Raw genomic sequence first — 20,929 nt, 5'->3', positions numbered from 1 at the left:
CCACCACATTCTTCATGAGTGCTGAGTGCAAGCCTCAGATTCAAGGAAGCAGTTGAAGAAATGTTAGAGGAAGAGGAACATAATAATAAGTGCTGAGTGCTAATATATAATGAGTGCTAATATATAATGAATGCCGAGTGCTAATATAATAATGCTAGCTTCTGAATGCTGCTGAAGTGCTTTTGTATAATCCTACTAAAACAGTGCATGTTAGTGTGTTAGACTTTGTGGTATCTTTTTCCTTGCTTCTTTTGCTTTCTAGATAGATTGTAACACACGAGTTTAGCACTCGAATGAACAAACACTTGTTATATACTCTAATTTCAGTGGCCTCTTGAGAAACATTGGCATTCTCTCCCCTAAGGCGCTATAAAGAATTTTCGCTCCCCGCCAAGTGACCAACCTTTGCCTGCAGAAGATTGTAAGTATCGGTGACATTTCGCAACTCCAATCATTTTAATAAAAAGTGAAGAATGATTAGTTGCTTGTTTGAATGATAGTAAACAACTAGGAACAACTAACCAGCCACCTAGGAGACTCAGGAATGAAGGGTAGACTCAGAACCTGTGCACTACAAGGAATGATTCCTGAGACAAAGATGAAAAAGATGTGAGCAGTTTCATCAACCCAGTTGTTTGATTTCATGTTTTATTAAAACAACACCAGAAAGAAGGTCATTTACCTATCAGAGCCAAAATCCTCCAATTCAAGAATGCTCCAATAAGATAAGTTAATGATACCCCACAACAAATCATAAGCTGTCAACATAATAATAAGGATTTGGAATAATGCAACGCATGAAATATGTAAAACATGATGCAAGTAAAAGGACATTTGAGAGAATATTTTATCACTTTACCTGATGAACCGTGGTGAATCCTCCTCGGAGATTCTTCGGTGTTACTTCTGCTACATAAACTGGAACCTGTTATGTTATATAAAAGGAAAAAAAATTATTTGTGTTTCTTTTGACTTTATCAGCTGAATGCAATTTGAAGTTTGAACTGAAATTATAAGAAAGTTTATGAATCTTAACATTACCACAAAAGATAGAAGGCCCATCCCACACCCTACCAACAATCTTTCAATGTAAAGCCACCAAGCAACCTTCAATCAAGCAGCAAGTGTTAAATACCAAGAATCTTAGCGCCGGTGTTAAATACCAACAATCTGCAATGTGGTTGCACAAAAGAATGAAATATATATGCACAACAGCACAAGATTGTTGCACAAAAACACAGGCTGTTTGAACTTTGAAGCTTATTATAGGTTTGTTTAATGTTATTTATAAAGCACCGAGAGAGAAACTATTACAACAGGCTCCCAATATAAACTGCTATTGTATATGCTTGTTATAAAGCAGAGGCCTAGATCATTAACAGAAATATGACTAAGATTTAACTCCTAACAAAATAAAGCAATGTATAGATCAATATCTCTGCCTTTTATTATTCAAGGATAAACTTCAATGAGTGACCTCATACCAAATATGGGTGTTATTTTATAGTGACTGAATCTAGCTTCCAAGAAGAGCTTCTTCCATTCTTTTTCTTCCCTCTCTATCAAATTGATGAGGGGAAATACATTACATTTATAGAAACAAGAACCATTAAAAGATTTCTTTAAGTAAGCAAGCACATCTACTCAATAGTAATGTCTTATAGTTTTCACTATAATTGACAAGACAGAAGTCACAACCATAGTTTCACTCTAATTGCTATTCAAAATGATTGATTAAATTCAGCACTCCAAATTGTAAAATGAAAACGGTGGCCACTCATTAAGATTATTAGCCAATATCCAATGAAAAATAACAAATGCAGAAAAATGAAAAAGAGAATCAAGCCACTTTAAAAGAGAATTGATGTTCTCTTCACGGATGCTATTGAGAGGTTGCTTTATTATATTATTTAGTATATATTTATAACAATAACTTAATGCGGCAAAATTTAATTATTATTATATGCATGCTTTTATATCAGATGGGATGTAAATACCATTAACAATCTTCCAGACTACATGATATTGTGCTTCCTAGTGCTTTATACCACTATCAATGAAATGGCTTTTGATATCTTCAAAGATCATGCAGTCAAGTGGCTTCCCTATCTCAAAAAAGCTGTATGTACTATACTTTTCCTAAGTTTAATCAAGTCTTATTAACTCTTAATTAGATTCCTAAATTAATGTTTTCACTATTATCTACACAATTATTATGAGGATTCATAAATTGATTGATATGTCTATACTTATGATATCAGTGGTGTGATTTGTGCAAATCGTTTCTGCAAGAAGCAAAATGGTCCAACAACAAAGTTGTACCAGGATTCAAGGAGTACTTAGAAAATGGTTCAGTCTCATGCTCAGGCGGGTTTTTCTTACTCACTCCTTCTTCTTACTCAATCAAGAAATAACAGAGCCAGCACTTTATTTGTTAACTAACTACAGTGGATGAGAATTGATGCATAGAAACAGATCACAAGTAACAAAACAATGCTCTTCAAAAGATTTTTTTTCTTTTAAAAAAAATTCATAATGCACTTATGATGAAAAGAAGTTTTTCTTAAATTATTTATTTAAGACAAACAGCAAGTCAAATCAGAACAAAAGCAAAATCCAAATCAAAACAAAAGTAAAATCCCTAACCAAAAATCAGTACAGAAGGAGAGTATGAAATAAGTACCACAATCATTTCAATTAAGCAGAGAAATAATATATTAAGAATTCATGAAGCAGCAAATTATGACCAGAATAAACATGACCAGAATTTCTAGATTTAGAAAACAGGATATTACAATTAGGTCATAGTTTACACCTGAAATAGGGGATTTCCAAATGAAACTGAAGTTGGCTTTGAAAAGAGTTCAGTAACAGTCAGAAAATGATACCTGGTTTTTGTGAGTTCGATTGAGAGAGAGCGGAGAAGGACCAAAGTAGGAGGAGCTACGACGGCAACAGAGAGAAGAAGCGACTGTGTGGCACGGCAGCAACGGAGCGACAGGCAGCGCCAGCAAGAGGAGCGACAGTGGCGGCGCGAGCAAACTGAGTGATGGTGGTGCAACCGTGAAGTGGTCTGAAATTGTGTTTCTGAATGCAGAAAAGAAGTGGAATGCAGAAAAGAAAAGAGAGGAAAATAAAATGATAAAATTTTGTTTCTGAACTTGGAGCGGGAAGTGGGCGCGGGCTCGTGCTTTTAGCAATAAAAATCGACAGTATGTATGTCGATTTTATTTTGAAAAAAATTAACGTATTTAGCGTCTATTTTTTATATTCAATCCATACCATTTATTTGATTTTAAAAAAAAAATCTGGAACGTTCAAATTTATCGACAAAAATGTTGTCGATATTTTAAATATAAAAATAGACGCTATGTCTGTCGATTTTAATATAAAAGTATTTTCATCTCCCGTTTCGTATTTTAAGAAACAATCTGGAACGTTTAAATTTATCGACAGAAATGTTGTCAATATTTTAAATATAAAAAAAGACGCTATGTCTGTCGATTTTAATATAAAAGTATTTTCAACCCCGCTTCGTCTACAATATGACGATAATTAAAAGAGATTTAATGCATCATCAAAAAATCGACGACTAGACTGTCAATTTTATTATTTTATTTTTAATTATTATTTTTTTAAATATCGACGGCAAGCCGTCGAAAAATATCGACGGGAGAGATAGTCGTCGATTTTTTTCGTCGATAAATATGCTTTTTCTTGTAGTGATTGTTATTATTATTATCGTATAATTCTTCAGTTTTAAAATAAGTACGGCTTTACTTTAATTTAAAATGAATATTTTAATTTTTTAATAAATCTAAAAGTTAAAATTAAAGCAACAATTATTTTAGAATAGGAGGAATATATTCAATGATCAGAAATAAGAACTTTTTTTAATCAATCTCTTCGTTTACCAAAATACATGTAGAAAATTTAATCAATCACAAGTAGTCTCCTTATAAATTAGAATAAATAAAGAAAACAAAATAGAACAAAGAGGGAGTAATACGTTACTGCTTGCTGGTCTCCCTCCTCTCTTTTGTTACTTTTATAAATTAGAATAAATAAAGAAAACAAAAGAAAACAAAAAGAGTTAGACACGTAACTCCCTCCTCTCTTTTGTTACTTTTATAAATTAGAATAAATAAAGAAAACAAAAAGAGTTAGACACGTTATTGCTTGCTGGTCTCCCTCCTCTCTTTTGTTACTTTCATTCATTCCTTCATTCAAAGAAAAACAAAAAGGGAAAACCTTAGCTAGCCTCCACCGCCGCCGAATGGAGTGACCGATTGCCGCCGTCCGTGGCTGTCCGAGGAGTCTCTCTTTGTACTGTCGGTGTTTTCCAAGTCAAATCTCCTATTCGATGTCTTCTTCCTCACTCGGCGCCCATCCTCCGTCGGATTCTTCCTGCTCGCGGTCGTCTTGTCGCCGTCGTCTCGGCGTCATTGTCTCGAAGGTCAGTGGCTTTGGTGTGCACCTGTTCTTCGATTGTTGAAATCGTTGAACGATTATTTGATTTTTGGGTTCTGGTTCTGTTGTACTGCTACTGCTTTGTGTTTTTGTAAAATTTGTAGATGATTATTTGATTATTCATCTCAGGTTGTGTGCTTTGTGTTTTGTGTTTTAGATTACACAGAAAAAAAAACCAATTACTTGAAACACTTGCACACAAACATGCCCAGTCTTAACAACAGCTTCCCAATGGATCTTTCATTGGGTCTTTCCCCTGTTCTCAGAACTTTGGTTGTAATCATGGTAAGTCTCTAAACTAATTCATTAATATATGTAATTTAAAACCCTAATCCCAAATTGCATGCGACCCATATATAATTAATTTTATCATACAGTTGATCCTATTTTTAATACGTCTTTTCACGTAATTTTTTTATTTTGTCTAAATCTTATATATATTTTTTTATTTGTCTTATGTTGCAATATTTTTTTGGAGTCAATAAAAATCAATGCCTCAAATTTTAAATTATAGAAAATATGATACTATGTTATAAAATTAATTTTTCTAATAATTTAAGCTCATAAAAAAGGCATATGATTGGGATAAAACTATCTTAAATTTGCTACGTATGATGCCTAGTTTAGAAAACAACAATAAAATTATAGATTTTTCTGATACATATATTAAGGGTATTATTATACACGTGTGTGTGTGTGTGTATATATATATATATATATATATATATATATTTTAATCACAGGAAGACATGGATTCAGCTCTTATTTTCGTATCTTTTTTTACTCGGTATATTTTGAATTAAGAGTATTTATGATATAGAATAAGAGCTGTATTTTCAATTCAAATCTTTTTTCTTTTTTTAAATTATCAAGATAGATTTTTTCTTCTTTTGGATTATGGAAAAAATGTGATTTTTGATGCAGTCTAATTTTAAAATGATTTACCTAAAAAATATACCTCTTCTTAGTTGCTATAAAAATCTAGGAAGTATGGTCTTATACTGTTATCATACATACTTGTTACAATTTACGTTGCTCTTTTTTTTTCTCTAGAAAAAAAATGGATAGACAATATGATTTGTTAGAGATGATTGCACCGTCAAAAGAGAGCTGGAAGATTCATATCAGAGTAATCAGACTCTGGTCTTTACCAAAATTCAAAGACTCCAAATCCAATAGCTCCATTGAAATGGTGTTGATGGATGAGCAGGTACTTCTAATTTATTCATCCAACAATTGCTTCTCTGTTTTCATACACATAGTCCAACATTTGTATGATCCTTACTCTCATAATTATTACAATTTCAATCTCAACAATTTTATGCTTTTCTTGGGACCATCGGTTAATATTTTTTAAAAATAGAAAAAGATCGTATGTAATTTAATGTAATGATAAATTGGTATATTTTTTTCTGATATGAGTTTTATTTTTTTAACTTTAAATAACAAATTAGACCATCAAATTTGAGTAATAATAAAATTTGTAGACAAATCTAATTAAAAATTACATTTCATAATGCACAAATCGAAAGATTCAATTTGTGTTAAAATAACTTTTTTTTATCTTAAAACAAATTAGAAGATTTAAACTGCACATGTAAAATTTTTTTAATACCAAAATATAAATCTAAATCTAAGAGTAAGATTTGTATTAAAAAAAAATTTGACCCTGAAATTTGTATGTTTAAAAAAAATTAAAAGTCATAAATTCGACCTTCAAATTAAATTTGTGGTCTCACATACAAAGAAACACACCAAATTTTAACATCGTTGTTAAACATCACTGAAAGGGTAACACCAAAATTAAAAGGTGTATTTTAGTCCTCTAAAAATTTTAAACACCAAATCAATTTACAAACTTTTATTTTACTACACAAATTAAAGTGAAGATTGTAATTATATAAAGAGATGAATATGAAAATTTTAAATTTTTTAAAAGCTGTTATGTTTTTTATTAAATAACGACAGAGATTAATTTGTCTAACTATTATCAAAATTTGACATTAAGATTGATATGTTTAATAACATAAAAATTTAAAACTAATTTAATAATTAAAATTTATTAAAAATTAAATTCTCTAATTAAAAATATTTTAGAGACATATTTAGGAATTAACCTATATTTATCACCCTCTTTTGAGTTTGACCATTTGAGATTTTAAAGGGTTTAAGAATACGTTGATGGAGAGGGAAAAAATATGTATATATACAACAATAACAAAAACAATAAAAAAGTTAAGGCGAAAAAAAGATTATACACAAAAAAAAATTGGAGAAGAATATTATTATAAGGTTTTTTCAATTTTTATTTTCTATGAAGTTAAGTGTTTAATTAGTATGCAGTTATCATGTAAAATATTTTTAGTTTGTACGTTCAAATAGTTTGTACTATTATTTAGGTTAAATTCTAAAATGTTTTAATATTTTTTATTAGCTATTTTTTTTTAAATATTTTAACGTAAACTTTACACTATAAGTCAAATATATATTAATATTACACATCATCTAAAAAAGAAAATATTTTAATTTATATGAAAATATATAATTAGTTCTAAGAATTTTTAATGTTCAATTATCTAATTTATCTTTATTCGTATTTTTCTTTTTATTGTCTTATAAAATCTAAAAGATTATATGTTACTCCCTGATTCTAAATAAGTGAATATTTTACAGTTTTATTTGACTGAGAATAAGTATTTACTTAAAAAATTTGGATAGTTTTAATTAAATTTTTATTAGAAATCCAACTAAATGAAAAAAAATTGAAAGGGTAGTTATAAGTATAAAATGAATTAATAACAAATTAGCCAAAATACTTTTTAATAATCTTTTTTGATAAGAAAGAAATAGAGAAAAGTTTGTAGAAATGTTTAAAGAATTTAGTGGGTAGAATTTTAGCGGATCGATCATTTAGTATTAGTACTATTGAATAGGTTAGGAGATCAATCTGAAATCAGCCAAAAGATTTCAAAGTCTAAGAATTGGGGGAAATTTTTTTCTTTTCTTTTTCAAAAAGGAAATAAATATGTTAAAAAATGAGAAAGAAGGGTCATGATTATTTACAAATTACATAATTAATTTGCGGAAATGGATAAAGAATTAGTGGATGAATATGCCGAATTTGTGCTAGCACGCATATGTATAGAAAAGAACAAAATATATGTGAAAAATATAAAACTAACTCTTCCTTTAAAAAAAATGTACACCAGGAAAAAAAATCAAAAAGTTTGACTGTCAGACATGGGAAATTATAAGGGAAAAGAGAAACAAGGGCTCCAAGGAGTGAGGGGTATTTGGCCAGTAAAGAGGGGGATTTGGGGGATTTTTAGCCAAATTCTCATAAATAGTTATATAAAATTATAAATTTTGTTATACATGATTGAGAGAAAAATAATAAAGGCATTACTAACGCATATGCATGATTGTCATTAATCTTAACCCTCTTCTACATAACACTTAATGTTCATGCATGATTGTCATTGCACATTTTTCCTTTTTAATATCTATGGTTAAAAAAACAATAAAAAACAATTAAAGTATTAAATATTTGAATCCATTATATGTATATTCTTCCTTTTGGGTGAATATAAATCCGTTATTAATGCTTGATACTTAATATTTTAGATTTAAATCATATTTTTAATTTATTCGGTTATAACTATTGAACGAAATATTTTATATAAATTTTGTTTGTTTATTTAGTTGGACCTTATTTGTAGGGTGTGTAGAAAGTGAATAATTGAATTTTTTGCTTTGTGAAAAAATAGGGAACAACTATGCATGCTTCTGTAGGTGAGGATCTAATATCTGTGTTTCAATCATTGATATCAGAAGGAACTATGTATGTTTTTACATACTTTGGAGTTAGCAATGACTGTCGGTTGTATCGCATAACATCGCATCAATTTCGGTTGTTTTTTCAAGATAGAACTACTGTCTTACCCTCTTTCTGTGATGCAATACCGTTATATGGTATTAAGTTGGTCCCTTTTAGGGAAATTATGGGATACTCTTCTCATCATCCTTTTTTGGTTGGTAAGTGTATAATTTATGGCATGTACACAAGTTGATTTTTATTTTGTAATTATGATAAAATATCACTAAAACGTGTGATTTGTGCACATTTTTCTATTTGATATTTATTTAAGACGTTGCTGGAGTTATGACCGGTATAGAGAGTGAGAGAAAATATGTGAACGATGGCAAACTTATTAACATGATAGTCATTCATATTGAGAATGACGGGTGCGTTTTTTCCAACAACCCTTACTCACCACTTAATATGTTTATATAATTAATTTTTTTATTTTCTAAATAATTCTCATTTTCTCTACAGTTTAAAGCTTAATATTGTTGTTCTTGGAGAGATGGTGGACCGGATCAAGGATTTTCTGGCATCGGGCGATCAACAACTGCCAATAGTTGTTTTTCAATTTGCAAGAGTAAAAAATGCTGGGGTATGTGAGAATTTGATTACTATCAAATGATTATATCTTATTGTAACTATTTCTACTAATTATTGAGATGCAAAAGGAGTTAACACTCTCTTTCAGTGATAAGAAATTAATAGTTTGTGTGTAAATTGCTGAAATGAGATAAAAGACTAATAGTGATAAGAATTTTATGTTAACACTCTCTTTCAAGTAATAAGATTTTTTTAAATATCGTTGGAAATTCTCTTTTTTGTTTTTTCTTTCTAAAATATAATTGGTTGAAGTGATACAAACTATTAGTATATAAAATTGGATAAACGAGGTATCACCAGTTTTTTATTTCTTTTTTGATTGTAAATCAACATATAATTTTAAACTATATTTTAGTTATTATATAATACTTTTTTCTTATTTTATAGTTGCATTAAATATTTTTTTATATGTCATTGCTGAAATAAAAAATTTTAATAATTAATTAGATTTGCAGTAGATTATAATTGTTTTTTTAAATCTAAGGATACTTTTGGTTACTTTCCATTCGATAATTCTTCTGTCATGTATAATTGTACAACTCATTTAAGCAATGATTGTTATATATAGGAACCAATATTGTGCAGAACATTATGTATGGTAATAGACTCTTGATAAATCCGGATATTCCTGAGGCTTTGATGCTTCGAAAAAGGTATTGTACCAATATTGTGAATTATTTATGGTTGTGCATATTGACTGTATTTTTGTGGCGTTGTGATTGATAAGTAGCGTGTACTATAGAGAGATCTCGCAGTACCTATCTGTGATTTCTGGCAAACCGGCATATCTTGATGAAGATAAGGTTTTATATTCCACTGGGAGGAAGACAATAAATGAGTTACGTGCGGTTGCGGATGTGAGTGCTTTATAGAAAACTACTTTTTTCGTTTGGTTCATTTTTTTTTAACTTTCAAACTGTTCCTATGTAGGTTGGATTCTATGTTGTTCGGGCCACTGTTCTTGATGTTGAACCCGTTCCAAGTTGGTGGTATAAATCATGTCTTTGCAGCGTGAAGGTAGAAGCTAATGCGGATGAATACTTCTGCGACGGCTGTAATAGGGACGTGAATAATGTGGTTGACAGGTATGACTCTAATTAGACTTATTTGTGCAATCTTTTCATAAAAAAGCAATATAGTTAACTAATTGATTATGTTGATTTTTAAATGATTTAGCAATATCTGGCTTAATACCAATAATTATTAAAAACAAAAGCTGCTTTGGCTGATGGAAATATGGTCTAGCCACAAAAAATGGCAAACAAAGATAGAGTGCACAGAAAAAATTTATATACCTACAACAATTTTATACCAAAGTCTCCTTTGCTAGGCTAAAATCTAGAAAACTGATAAATCTAAAAATAATTGTGTTTGAGCATCTAAATTATGTTGAATATAATTTTTATGATTTTGTTGTAACTAAAGGGTGATAGGCCATGTGTTAGTTGATGTTTTTTAATAATAAAAAAAACAGGTATAAGTTGAATTTGTTGATTTTTTATGGTACTGCTACAACAAATTTTGTTGTGTTCGATAAGGAGGTCGTAGCTCTATTCGGACAAACCTGTACTGAGATGGTGAAAGAGTTGAATGTATGTGAAACCAAATTCGTTGATCACGTTATGATTGTCAATAAGAGATGTTTGTTTATTTAACACGATAAAAATGTAAAATTTTTGGTGTAGGAAAAAGGGAAAGCAAGCAAAGATCCTATTGGTTTTAATGAGTTTTTCCTTGATAAGGAGTTTTTATTCAAGGTCGAAGTAGAAACTACTGGATGGTGCGATTCTTATGATGTATCGGTGATACGTTCTGATTCTACAAGTTTACCGAGGTGGAGAGACAATCAAGGCCCGGTAAAATCTGATGTACCCCTGCTGGTCCTGTTAACCCTGTTCATGTATGATTTTTTTCTTTATTTTTTATTGATTTTAGACTATGTATATTAAGGCTTACTTTGCCAAATATGAGGTGTTATTTATTTATTTTTTCATTGTTTTTCTATATAGCCTCGAGGTGAAGATGGATGTTCTGTTTGTGATGAGTCACCTGATCCAATCGTAAAAAATCTGTCTGTTACTAAAAAACCTGTTGTCAGGGTATTCATTTGGTCTTCACTTATATGGCCTCTTTCATATTTCATATTTTATTTTTGGGTTAAAATCTTGATTATACTTTTTTGTTTTGTTTTGTTTGAAGCGCCTGTTGGATGAGTTTAACATGTCTGGTGCTCCTTCCATTAAAAAATAGCTGCTGTGAAACATGAAGTTTTTCATGTAATGGAGATAAAAGAGCATGTTTTGAAGGTTTGGTGGAGTCTTAGCTATAGCTATTGTTTATTGAGAGAATAGATACTATTCAATTTTTAAAGTATTTTGAATTTTAAATTGAACAATTGTTGTTTTATTTTATTTAATTATCTATATTTTTTTGGACATGCTAATGACACTAGAAGTACTTTCTTCTTATCAGCGTATTAAACATATATATAAATATATTATTTTATACGTTATTTATTTTTTATTAAAATTGATGGAAGGCTTTAGAATAGAGCTTTTTTGACTAATGCAATATGAATGAGAATAATTACTATTATTTTTTATTATTAAATGAAAGTAATTACTAAATGAGAGTGATGGTTAGGGTGTTGGTGTTGTATGATGCTGTGACTCACTAAAGTAGGTTATATTATATTTATGATTCCGTAAATAGAAACTTTTAATTTCGTTCAAAAAAGAAAACTATTGATTTAAAATAAAATAATATCTTTGATTCTTTCCAACAAATTATAACATATACACATTAAAATTTTAGCCCAGCCCAAAATACAATAACTCTATATAAGAACTCTACAATTACACATAATCTATCATATTCAATATTTGATTATTAGATATTTTTGAAGGTGTTACTGTTGCACATTGCATCACATCTTTATGTAAGTTTTATTTATTTTTTTCATTTCAAATAAATTTTTTAAGTGTTGATTAGTCTTCTATTGATTAGTGTTTTCATTTTATTTTATTGAACTTCTTTACAGTTTTATTTTTTTTACTATTCACATGTTATAAACTTATTAGCTTAGTAATTGAAGATAAATAATATTTGTATAATTGTTAAATATCTGAGAAAAATAAGACTATTATATACTCTCTAAAAGTGTTGTTACTACACAATACACTATATTTTATGTAAGTTTCATATGTTTTATGTAAGTTTCATTTTCTTTTATCAAATATGTTAAAGTTTGTTAATTTGGATACTAATTTTTATTATTCACTTAATGTAATTATCCAAAAAAATTACTTTATTATTTATAAAATAAATTTAAAAATTACATGTCACGGAGAACATGCAGTACTACCTTTTAAAATTATATTATTATTATTATTATTATTATTATTATTATTATTATTGAAACATACCATAAAGTTGTATCTAATTTTTAATATTTAAATTTTAAATGACTAAAACTATTTTGTGTTGAATATTTTGTTTTTAACTAATTTTTTTGTTATACGTTGATTAAACAAATGTGATTTATTAATCACTTCTAAATTCAAATTAAAAAATTGTCGTGCAGGAGTGTATTTTTCAATTAATTATTTAATAGTATATAATATAAAAATTAGTTTGCTTTAGCTATATTTAAATTGGTTTGGCTTATATATATATACCCCTTTTAATTAGATTATTAATTTGTGAATTAAAAGTCACTGTTAATATATTTTTACATATTTAAAAATTATGTTTTTTACTTTTTAAGTAAAAATTGATACCTCATAAATTAATCAATAAATAATCAGTATTGTAAGTTAATGGATATTTAAAATTTAACTTCAAGATAAGTATTCAAATTTGAAAATTTGTATTCGTAGCTCATTGTTGTGGGAGAATTACATTGTAGATAAGTGAGTTAACAACGATAATGTATCCCATTCCAATCATACAATCCAAGGTTGCAAGGTTAAGACGAAAGATAATTTTGGCAAGAAAACGAAAAAGACTTGATGATAATGAGTCTGCTTTCTTTTGTGCTTCTGGTAAGTGTTCTTCTAAAACTTTTTTAATTTCTATTTTTTATGGGAAATACAGTTTAAACTATCATCATGAAAGAGAATGTTAGCGAAGTAGTTTGTACTATACATAATTTTTTAAATCTTTTAGTTTAGTGATTTAAAAACTATAAATAACTATTCATATTTAATAAGCTATAAATTACATAAAAAACTATGCAATCTTCAAATCTTCATGTACTATTTAGGTTAATTAATTATTTAATATTATTTAAGATATACTCTATCATAATTTAAAATAATATACTATTTAATCTAAATTAATACATAAAACTCTATACTAATTGGAAAAATATAAAATTTGATGCTTTTGTGTAGATCTATTTAACTCAATTTAAATAAATTAAAATTTTAAAATTATATATATTTAAATTTAGAGTTTTATTTATTATTTAAATTGAATTGTATTATTTTTAAGTCATGATTGGATATATTTTAAATAATTTGATATAGATACTCATTGATTTAGTTTAATAATTTAAAAAATAATTCAATAAAACTAAACCAATACAAAAAAATTTGAATCTGCGAAAGTATACTACTAAAATTATATAAAATCAAATACGACATTAGTTAATTGAATAATTATTATTTGTGTTTCATTTATTTTTCTTGACTTAACAATGTTGAAGAACAACAATAATACAAATTTTGACGTACATAAAAATGTGCATCATATTACTACAAGTCAAAGAACATTGTGTCGAGAAACTGGTACCTCATCTAATATTCTCAGTTTACAATCTAGTGAGGATAAAGGTGACATTTTTCTCACTGTAATTGACTCATATTTATCTAAATTTAATTTATATCGGTTTAATGACGAAAATTTTATATATATATTTCTCATTACTCATTCATAGGGAAGCAACTATCTATGTATGGTGTACACTGTGCCTTGCATGAAATTTTTGGACAGAAAAATACTCCTCATAATTATGTAAGACCTTCTACATCAGAGGTAAGATCTAAATCTTTAACTCTACAGACGGATCCCTCATTGACAAGAACTCCACTGTCCGTGTTAACAAATAGTACGTATAATTAATGAAAGCCAAATGATTCATACACCAATATTTAGCAAAAAGTATACTTCATCGGAGACCATTTATATAACATAGATTTATTACAATTCTAGCATACTCCAGTGTACAAGGATCTGCCAATAATCTAACTGAAGTCGTTCCGCAAAATTAGCTTCCATCACACTCCGGTTCTCACAGATCGTGCCTAACAGAAAGGTAATTTAGAAAAGATGATCATCATTATTATATTTTTTTTCCTATAGTTTCTATGGTTTAATTGAATAAAATTGAACTTTTTTGTAAAGAAGTTCTACTATAATTGGGATGCAAAAAGGACAATCTTCCTCTGTTGTTGCTTCGGTGGCTATTAATTTGGCACAACTTTATGAAGATGTAAATTTATCGACTGTTAAGACGCACCCACCAAGCGCTGACACACACAGTGGCCAACATGTTGACCCTTTTGTTGATGATGAAGGTAATTTCTCATTATATCAAGAATTTAAGTTTGTAGTTTGCATGAGATATGAATTATTAGTAATACATCAAAATGATTATGTTTGTATTTTTATAATTTTTTTACTGTAGTTTTGAATGGTTATGATGATTCAATGTTGGATGTGGATATGGAAGATAATTTTATACCATCCTCTGAAACCTTAGACGGTATGTAAAATTTTTATCTGTATGTTTATTTGCATCTTTGTGTACATCATGGACTAAATTGTATCGGTATGACAACTGAGTAGCTAAAGAGAGTTCATTCGGCAGGTGTCTGGGATATAGGAAATCCTATTTATCAATGTCAACACTGTAAAGCATGGATGTGGTCTGGAGAAAGGCTTGCTATAAATCCAAACAGTCGCCCCAACCAAAGTTTTCATTATGTTGTATGGAAGGAAAGATCGAGCTTCCTCTACTTTCTGTGCCTTCTGATGAGCTCATTCAGCTTCATATTGGAGGAGATCAAAGAAGTATTCATTTCCTAAAAAATATAAGGACATTTAATTCAATGTTTTGTTTTACATCAATGGCTGGAAAAATTGACCGTGGGGTGAACAATAGGACTGCTCCTCCCATTTTTAAGCTTGGGGGTCAAAACTACCATAGCATTGGTAGCTTACTTCCTCCTGATAGTTTGCGACCAACATTTGCCTAGCTATATATCTATGACACAGAAAATGAGATTAATAATCGAATAGGCACACTTCGGTAATTTTCATGCAACCAGTCAAACTTTTTAGTTATTTCTTATCTGTGAGAGAAAATAACATAAATTTTATTGTTTTTTTTTTTTTCGTAGTTCCAATGAAGCTATAAATGAGCGGGATAGGAAAATTGTGGCAATATTAAGAAACATGCTAGACAAATATAATAGTTTGGCAAAGAGTTTTCGCTATGCAAGAGATAGATACCAACAGAAAAATTGCACAAACATAAAACTTAAGTTGATTAGTAAAAGGACTACAGATGGCAGGACATACAACTTGCCATCTGCATCTGAAGTGGCTGCATTGATTATTGGTGATGTCGAACAACTTAGCAAAGATATGGATATTATTATAGAGAGTCAATCTAGAAAGCTCCAGCGGATTGATATTTTTCATCCATCTTATTTAGCCTTGCAATATCCATTGTTGTTTCCGTATGGGGAGGATGGATTTCGTTTGGGTATTGCAACATCAGATTCTATCTCTGCTAGACCTACAAAGATAAACAAAATAATCACTTTGCGACAATTCTTTGCTTTTCGATTACAGAAAAGGATGGGTGAATCTCCGTTAATTCTGAGATCAAAGAGATTATTCCAACAGTTTCTGGTAGATGCCTACACAATGATGGAATCAGAGAGGTTAAAATTCTTTAGGTGTAAACAACCACAGTTGAGGGTTGATAAATACAAATGTCTGCATGAAAGTCTTGTAAACGGGGATGTAGATGCTGCAAGGCTTGGCAAAAGAATCATTTTTCCTAGTACTTTTACCGGTGGACCTAGGTATATGATGAATAATTGTAAAGATGCATTTGTAATTTGCAGATATGCAGGATATCCTAGCTATTTTATCACCATGACCTGTAACCCTGAATGGGATGAGATAAAAAGAGAAGTGACTTCCATTGGATTGAAGGCAAAAGACCGTCCTGATATATTGTGTCGACTTTTCAAGATCAAGCTTGATGGTTTGATCGATGACCTCAAAGAGGGAAAAATCTTTGGCAAAATTTTGGGATGTAAGTCTATGTTTATGCAACGCTTTATTAAAATCTTATGTTGTTTGTAATGCTTTGCTCATTTGTCTTTTTCAATTTTCAGACGTTTGCACTGTAGAGTTTCAAAAGAGAGGGCTTCCGCATGCACATATCCTTTTATTCATGAGTAACGAGTTCAAACCACAAACACCAGATAACATAGATAAACATATAACAGCTGAGATTCCTGATGAAAATGAAAGGCCAAAACTACATGGAGCTGTTCAAAATTACATGGTACATGGTCCATGTGGTCCGTACAACAAGAATTCACCTTGCATGAAGAATGGATCCTGTTCAAAGTTCTATCCTAAAGAGTTTAGACAGCGAACACTCATTGATGAGGCCGAATTTCCCAAATATAGGCGTACTGATAATGGTCGAATAGTGAAGAAAAGGGAATGTGTACTAGACAATAAGTTCATTGTTCCGTATAATCCAGAATTGTTGCTCAAGTTTGGGTGCCACATAAATGTGGAATACACATGCCAAACAAGTTCTATTAAGTATCTGTTTAAATATGTACACAAGGGTAATGACCGCGTAACAGCTACTCTATACAATGCTGGTGATCCGTCAGAAGCCACACAAGCTGTTGACGAAATTAGGAATTACTACGATTGTAGGTATATTTCAGCATGTGAGGCAGTCTGGCGTCTATTTGGATACGAAATCCAAGAGAAAGAACCATTTGTGATTAGACTTCCATTCCATTTGGAGGATGAGCAACCTGTGGTCTATGGTGAAACTTCTAATGTGAATGATATCGTCGAAAGAGCAATATCTCATAAGTCCATGTTTTTGGGATGGATGGCGGTGAACATGTCATATCCCTATGCTCGAAGTCTGACTTATGCTGAGTTTCCAACCAAGTTTGTTTGGAAGGATGATTCTTCAAAGTGGTTTCCTCGAAAGAAAGGATTCGCAATTGGAAGGTTGACTCATGTACCTGCAGGTAATGATGAGTTTATATTCAATTTTGATCTTACTTATTTAATGATGTAAATTTAAAATCTTAACAGCCTATACCCCACGTTCATTTTATTCGATTTATCTACACTAGAAAATAAATGTTCAACTAACTTTCAACAATTATAATCTGTAGATTATACAATTTTTTATTTTTTTATATTTTTTAGAAAAATTATTCTTATGCGGATGTGAAGCTACATAATAATTAAAATAGCGTAGCTTAATCCATTTACCAACTTAAAAGTGGGATTTTAACCAAGTTTTTTGCAGCAAATACCGAAGAATATTACCAACGACTTCTCTTGAATACTCAAAGAGGATGTATGAGTTTTTGAGATATAAGAACAGTAGGAGGAACAATTTATGCTACGTATAGAGATGCATGCTTCACCCTTGGACTCTTGCAAGATGACAAAGAATTCATTGATGCAATTAAGGAAGCAAGCTCATGGGCCTCAGGATCATATGTTAGGAGGTTATTTGTCATTCTATTAACATCCGACAATATCTCAAGACCAGAACATGTCTGGGATAGATGTTGGCATGAACTCTCATATGATATTTTGTATCGACAAAGAGCCGTGATGAACATGAGCGGTGAGTTTCTATTAATTACAATGATAAAAGTTCTTCCTTATTGATCATTTTTAGTTTGATTGAATTTTTACAGTATCGTATAATATGCAGAGTTAACAATGTCAGATGATGAGATTAAGCAGTTTTGCTTAATGGATATAGACAAGATCTTACATTCCTATGGTAAAACCTTGAAAGACTATCCTCCTATGCCTTTAGCAACTGAAATTGATAATTCTTTGTTAACCGAAAGGGTTATAAGGGAAGAGCTAAACTTTAATAGGGATGATTTAAAGAAAAATGCCTCAGACATATTAGCCATCGCAACACTTGAGCAGAGATATGCATTCGATAAAATTGTTACAGCTGTGTATTGTGATGAAGGGGGTTTTTTCTTTGTGTATGGTCATGGAGGTACTGGAAAAACATTTCTCTGGAACCTTATGTCTGCTGAGATTCGCTCAAGGAGTGATATAGTGTTAAACGTTGCTTCGAGTGGTATTGCATCTTTACTTCTTTCCAATGGAAGAACGGCACACTCAAGGTTCAAAATACCGCTGAATATAACTGAGGATTCTGTATGTAACATCAAACCTGGTTCCCCTCAAGCAATGTTGCTGTTGAAAGCCAGACTTATAATTTGGGATGAGGCTCTAATGGTTAGTAGGTACTGCTATGAAGCACTTGATAAATGCTTGGGTGATATCATGAGGTGTTCTCCAACATATAGAAAAGATTTGCCCTTTGGAGGAAAAGTGGTTGTACTAGGTGGAGACTTTAGACAAATTCTTCCTGTCATTCCACGAGGATCGAGACAAGATATCGTTCATTCAACCGTGAATTCGTCTTACCTTTGGAAGTTTTGTCAGGTGCTCAAACTAACAAAAAAATATGAGACTCTCTGTAGGGACGACTGCTTCAGATCAAGATGAGACAGAGCAATTTGGTGAGTGGTTATTGAAAGTTGGTGATGGTCTAATAGGTGACAATATAGATGGTGAATCTGAGATATGTCTTCCAGGAGATATTGTTATTCCTTCTTCGGACCATGCATTTGATGAGTTAGTTCATTTTTCTTATCCAAATATTTTGGAAAACATATCCTCAAAGGATTTTTTCAAAGCAAGAACTATACTAGCTCCCACACTAGACACTATTGAAGAGGTCAACAATCATCTGATGGCTATCATTCCTGGAGTAGAAAAATTATATCTTAGTTCGGATTCCATTTGTATGGATGAAGGGAATATGGAGAGTCAACTAGATCTCTATGGTCCTGAATTACTGAATAGCATAAATTGCTCTGGTTTGCCTCCACATAAATTAATACTCAAGGTTGGTGTTCCGGTGATGTTACTGAGGAATATTGACCAATCCAGTGGTCTTTGTAATGGTACAAGGCTACAAGTTAGGAAGCTTAGAAATCATGTCATAGAATGTGAAGTCTTAACGGGTAAAAATGTTGGTCATATTGCTTTGATTCCAAGAATGAATATGGTACCAACAAATAAAACCGTCCCAGTTAGATTCCAACGAAGACAATTTCCCATAATAGTATCGTTTGCCATGACAATTAATAAGTCTCAGGGGCAAACTTTATCTCATGTTGGATTGTACTTGCCCAGACCAGTTTTTACACATGGCCAACTATATGTGGCACTTTCAAGAGTTAAGAGTAAGAGAGGTTTAAAAGTTTTACTTATGAATCACGTAGGAATGTCTACAAATTCAACCATCAATATTGTTTATAGAGAAGTCTTTGAAAAAATAGTATTCTAATGTAAATATTTTAATTTTATTTTAAATTCTGTATCAGTGTATAATTATTTTACTTTAAAAAATATAAAATAATTATTACTCCCTTTTTTTATGTTAAAGTTTGATTTTGATAATAATTTTATAAATTTTTTAAAATAATAATTATTTTGTATTTTTGTTTTAAATATTGAAGCATATTTTTTTCACTTTTATAAATTTTTCCGTACTGAGCACGGATTTATACACTAGTATATATTAAAATATAAAAGACATGAAAAGTATATAAAACAACAAAAAGGTATAGTAAGCTTTGAGAAATGAGGGGTGTGAATAAGACTCCTTTTTATTTATTTTAAAGATAACTTCGAACTTTCTATAAATATATGGGATTTTTCTATTTTTGTCTCATGAATCTAAAAAACAAGAAAATAAAACAGAGGAAAGAAAGGAGATGACTTTAGTCTCTTGTTTGTAACTTGATTCAACCTCTACATGCAATCATATTGTTTTCATCACAATTATAGCAGAATTTTATTATAATAAAATTCTGATTACATGCACAAATTCAATGCCAAAAATTGGAACCAAAACCTTCTTCCTAAGTCTAGAAAAAGTTGGACCTCTACGAAGCTCTTGAGAATGTCAAAACAAAACTCTAAACCAGAGCAACAAAACGCCAAGCAGATATAGAACACAAATTCATGTTTTGTTTTTCTTTGTCTAATCTCTCTTGCCGTTTTTCTCTTGACTTTTCTTATATTTCTCACATAATATATTGGTCTTTTTCTGATTCAGAAATATGGAAGACAAAAGACTAGAAACCTAACATGATTTTAAGTTTTATGTCATGCTAACCATTATAACCCTTATTATTTTTGAAAAATTTAATTATGAATAAGTTATGTTTAATTTTATTTTATTAAATAATTGAGTTTTTTATTATAAAAATTATTTTTATTGAAGATATTTAAATTAAATTTTATGATAATGAGTTTAAATTTATTAAGAATTTCATTCTATTTAATTAGATATTTTGCTTAATTCAAATTAATAATTTAAATATTTTCTTAATTAAAATTTAAAGTCCTAGTAATTAAAAAATAATTAGAATATCTCTAATTTTAAATTAGGTAGCTATTTGAAACTAATTAGTAAGTTGACTAATAAATTATGTTCTTAAAAAATTAATGAATTTTATTTGATTTTAAACTACTATTCCATCCTCTAATTTTATTAAAATTTTTACACTACCTTTATCCTTTTTACCAAACTCTAAAATCCGTAATTTTTACATCAACTCTAACCCTAATTTCATCCATTCACACACTCCCTCACAT

The 20,929-nt window shown here is 29.9% G+C and overlaps 3 protein-coding genes across 4 annotated transcripts; 2 read left to right on the top strand and 1 right to left on the bottom strand.

The window, feature by feature from the left end:
* Positions 1–367: 367 nt before the first annotated feature.
* Positions 368–1,062, bottom strand: LOC107633275 (sugar transporter ERD6-like 5). Its single transcript, XM_021117314.2, has 5 exons — positions 1,042–1,062; positions 860–925; positions 683–758; positions 523–587; positions 368–409 (listed from the first exon to the last, which is right to left on the bottom strand). Exons 1-5 carry the CDS (start codon positions 1,060–1,062, stop codon positions 368–370), a joined length of 270 nt encoding a protein of 89 aa, XP_020972973.2.
* An 8,464-nt stretch (positions 1,063–9,526) lies between these two features.
* Positions 9,527–10,803, top strand: LOC107633276 (replication protein A 70 kDa DNA-binding subunit D-like). Of its 2 annotated transcripts, XM_088507898.1 has the most exons (4): positions 9,527–9,588; positions 9,678–9,792; positions 9,866–10,020; positions 10,410–10,803. In XM_088507898.1, the coding sequence occupies exons 1-4, from the start codon at positions 9,527–9,529 to the stop codon at positions 10,588–10,590; spliced, it is 513 nt and encodes a 170-aa protein (XP_088364024.1). In that variant the 3' UTR covers positions 10,591–10,803. The 2 variants fall into 2 exon arrangements, 1 of the variants encoding a protein (XP_088364024.1); XR_015907142.1 differs by lacking the exon at positions 10,410–10,803 and having other exon boundaries at positions 9,557–9,773; positions 9,866–9,998.
* Positions 10,804–12,863: 2,060 nt separating this feature from the next.
* Positions 12,864–19,613, top strand: LOC107633277 (uncharacterized). Its single transcript, XM_021117313.2, has 10 exons — positions 12,864–12,978; positions 14,371–14,514; positions 14,625–14,702; positions 15,215–15,248; positions 15,340–16,032; positions 16,075–16,268; positions 16,351–16,912; positions 17,063–17,241; positions 17,946–18,698; positions 18,817–19,613. The coding sequence occupies exons 1-10, from the start codon at positions 12,864–12,866 to the stop codon at positions 19,611–19,613; spliced, it is 3,549 nt and encodes a 1,182-aa protein (XP_020972972.2).
* The last annotated feature ends 1,316 nt before the right edge of the window (positions 19,614–20,929 follow it).

The sequence above is a fragment of the Arachis ipaensis genome, chromosome B3 (assembly GCF_059453495.1).
Source record: "Arachis ipaensis isolate K30076 ecotype BB chromosome B3, ASM5945349v1, whole genome shotgun sequence".
Taxonomy (NCBI): domain Eukaryota; kingdom Viridiplantae; phylum Streptophyta; class Magnoliopsida; order Fabales; family Fabaceae; genus Arachis; species Arachis ipaensis.
This window is presented reverse-complemented; position numbering and strand designations above follow the sequence as displayed.

Excerpts from the sequence above, each read along its gene's own strand:
- LOC107633275 (XM_021117314.2), bottom strand. The coding sequence starts at position 1,062 with ATGGGCCTTCTATCTTTTGTG. Across the intron at positions 926-1,041 it reads TGGGCCTTCTATCTTTTGTG|GTTCCAGTTTATGTAGCAGA; the intron begins GTAATGTTAAGA and ends ATAACATAACAG. Across the intron at positions 410-522 it reads CTGAGTCTCCTAGGTGGCTG|GCAAAGGTTGGTCACTTGGC; the intron begins GTTAGTTGTTCC and ends AATCTTCTGCAG.
- LOC107633276 (XM_088507898.1), top strand. The coding sequence starts at position 9,527 with ATGTATGGTAATAGACTCTTGATAAATCCGGATATTCCTGAGGCTTTG. Across the intron at positions 9,793-9,865 it reads AGTTACGTGCGGTTGCGGAT|GTTGGATTCTATGTTGTTCG; the intron begins GTGAGTGCTTTA and ends GTTCCTATGTAG. Across the intron at positions 10,021-10,409 it reads GTGAATAATGTGGTTGACAG|GTATAAGTTGAATTTGTTGA; the intron begins GTATGACTCTAA and ends TAAAAAAAACAG.
- LOC107633277 (XM_021117313.2), top strand. The coding sequence starts at position 12,864 with ATGTATCCCATTCCAATCATACAATCCAAGGTTGCAAGGTTAAGACGA. Across the intron at positions 12,979-14,370 it reads TGCTTTCTTTTGTGCTTCTG|GACAATCTTCCTCTGTTGTT; the intron begins GTAAGTGTTCTT and ends GGATGCAAAAAG. Across the intron at positions 15,249-15,339 it reads AATCGAATAGGCACACTTCG|TTCCAATGAAGCTATAAATG; the intron begins GTAATTTTCATG and ends TTTTTTTCGTAG.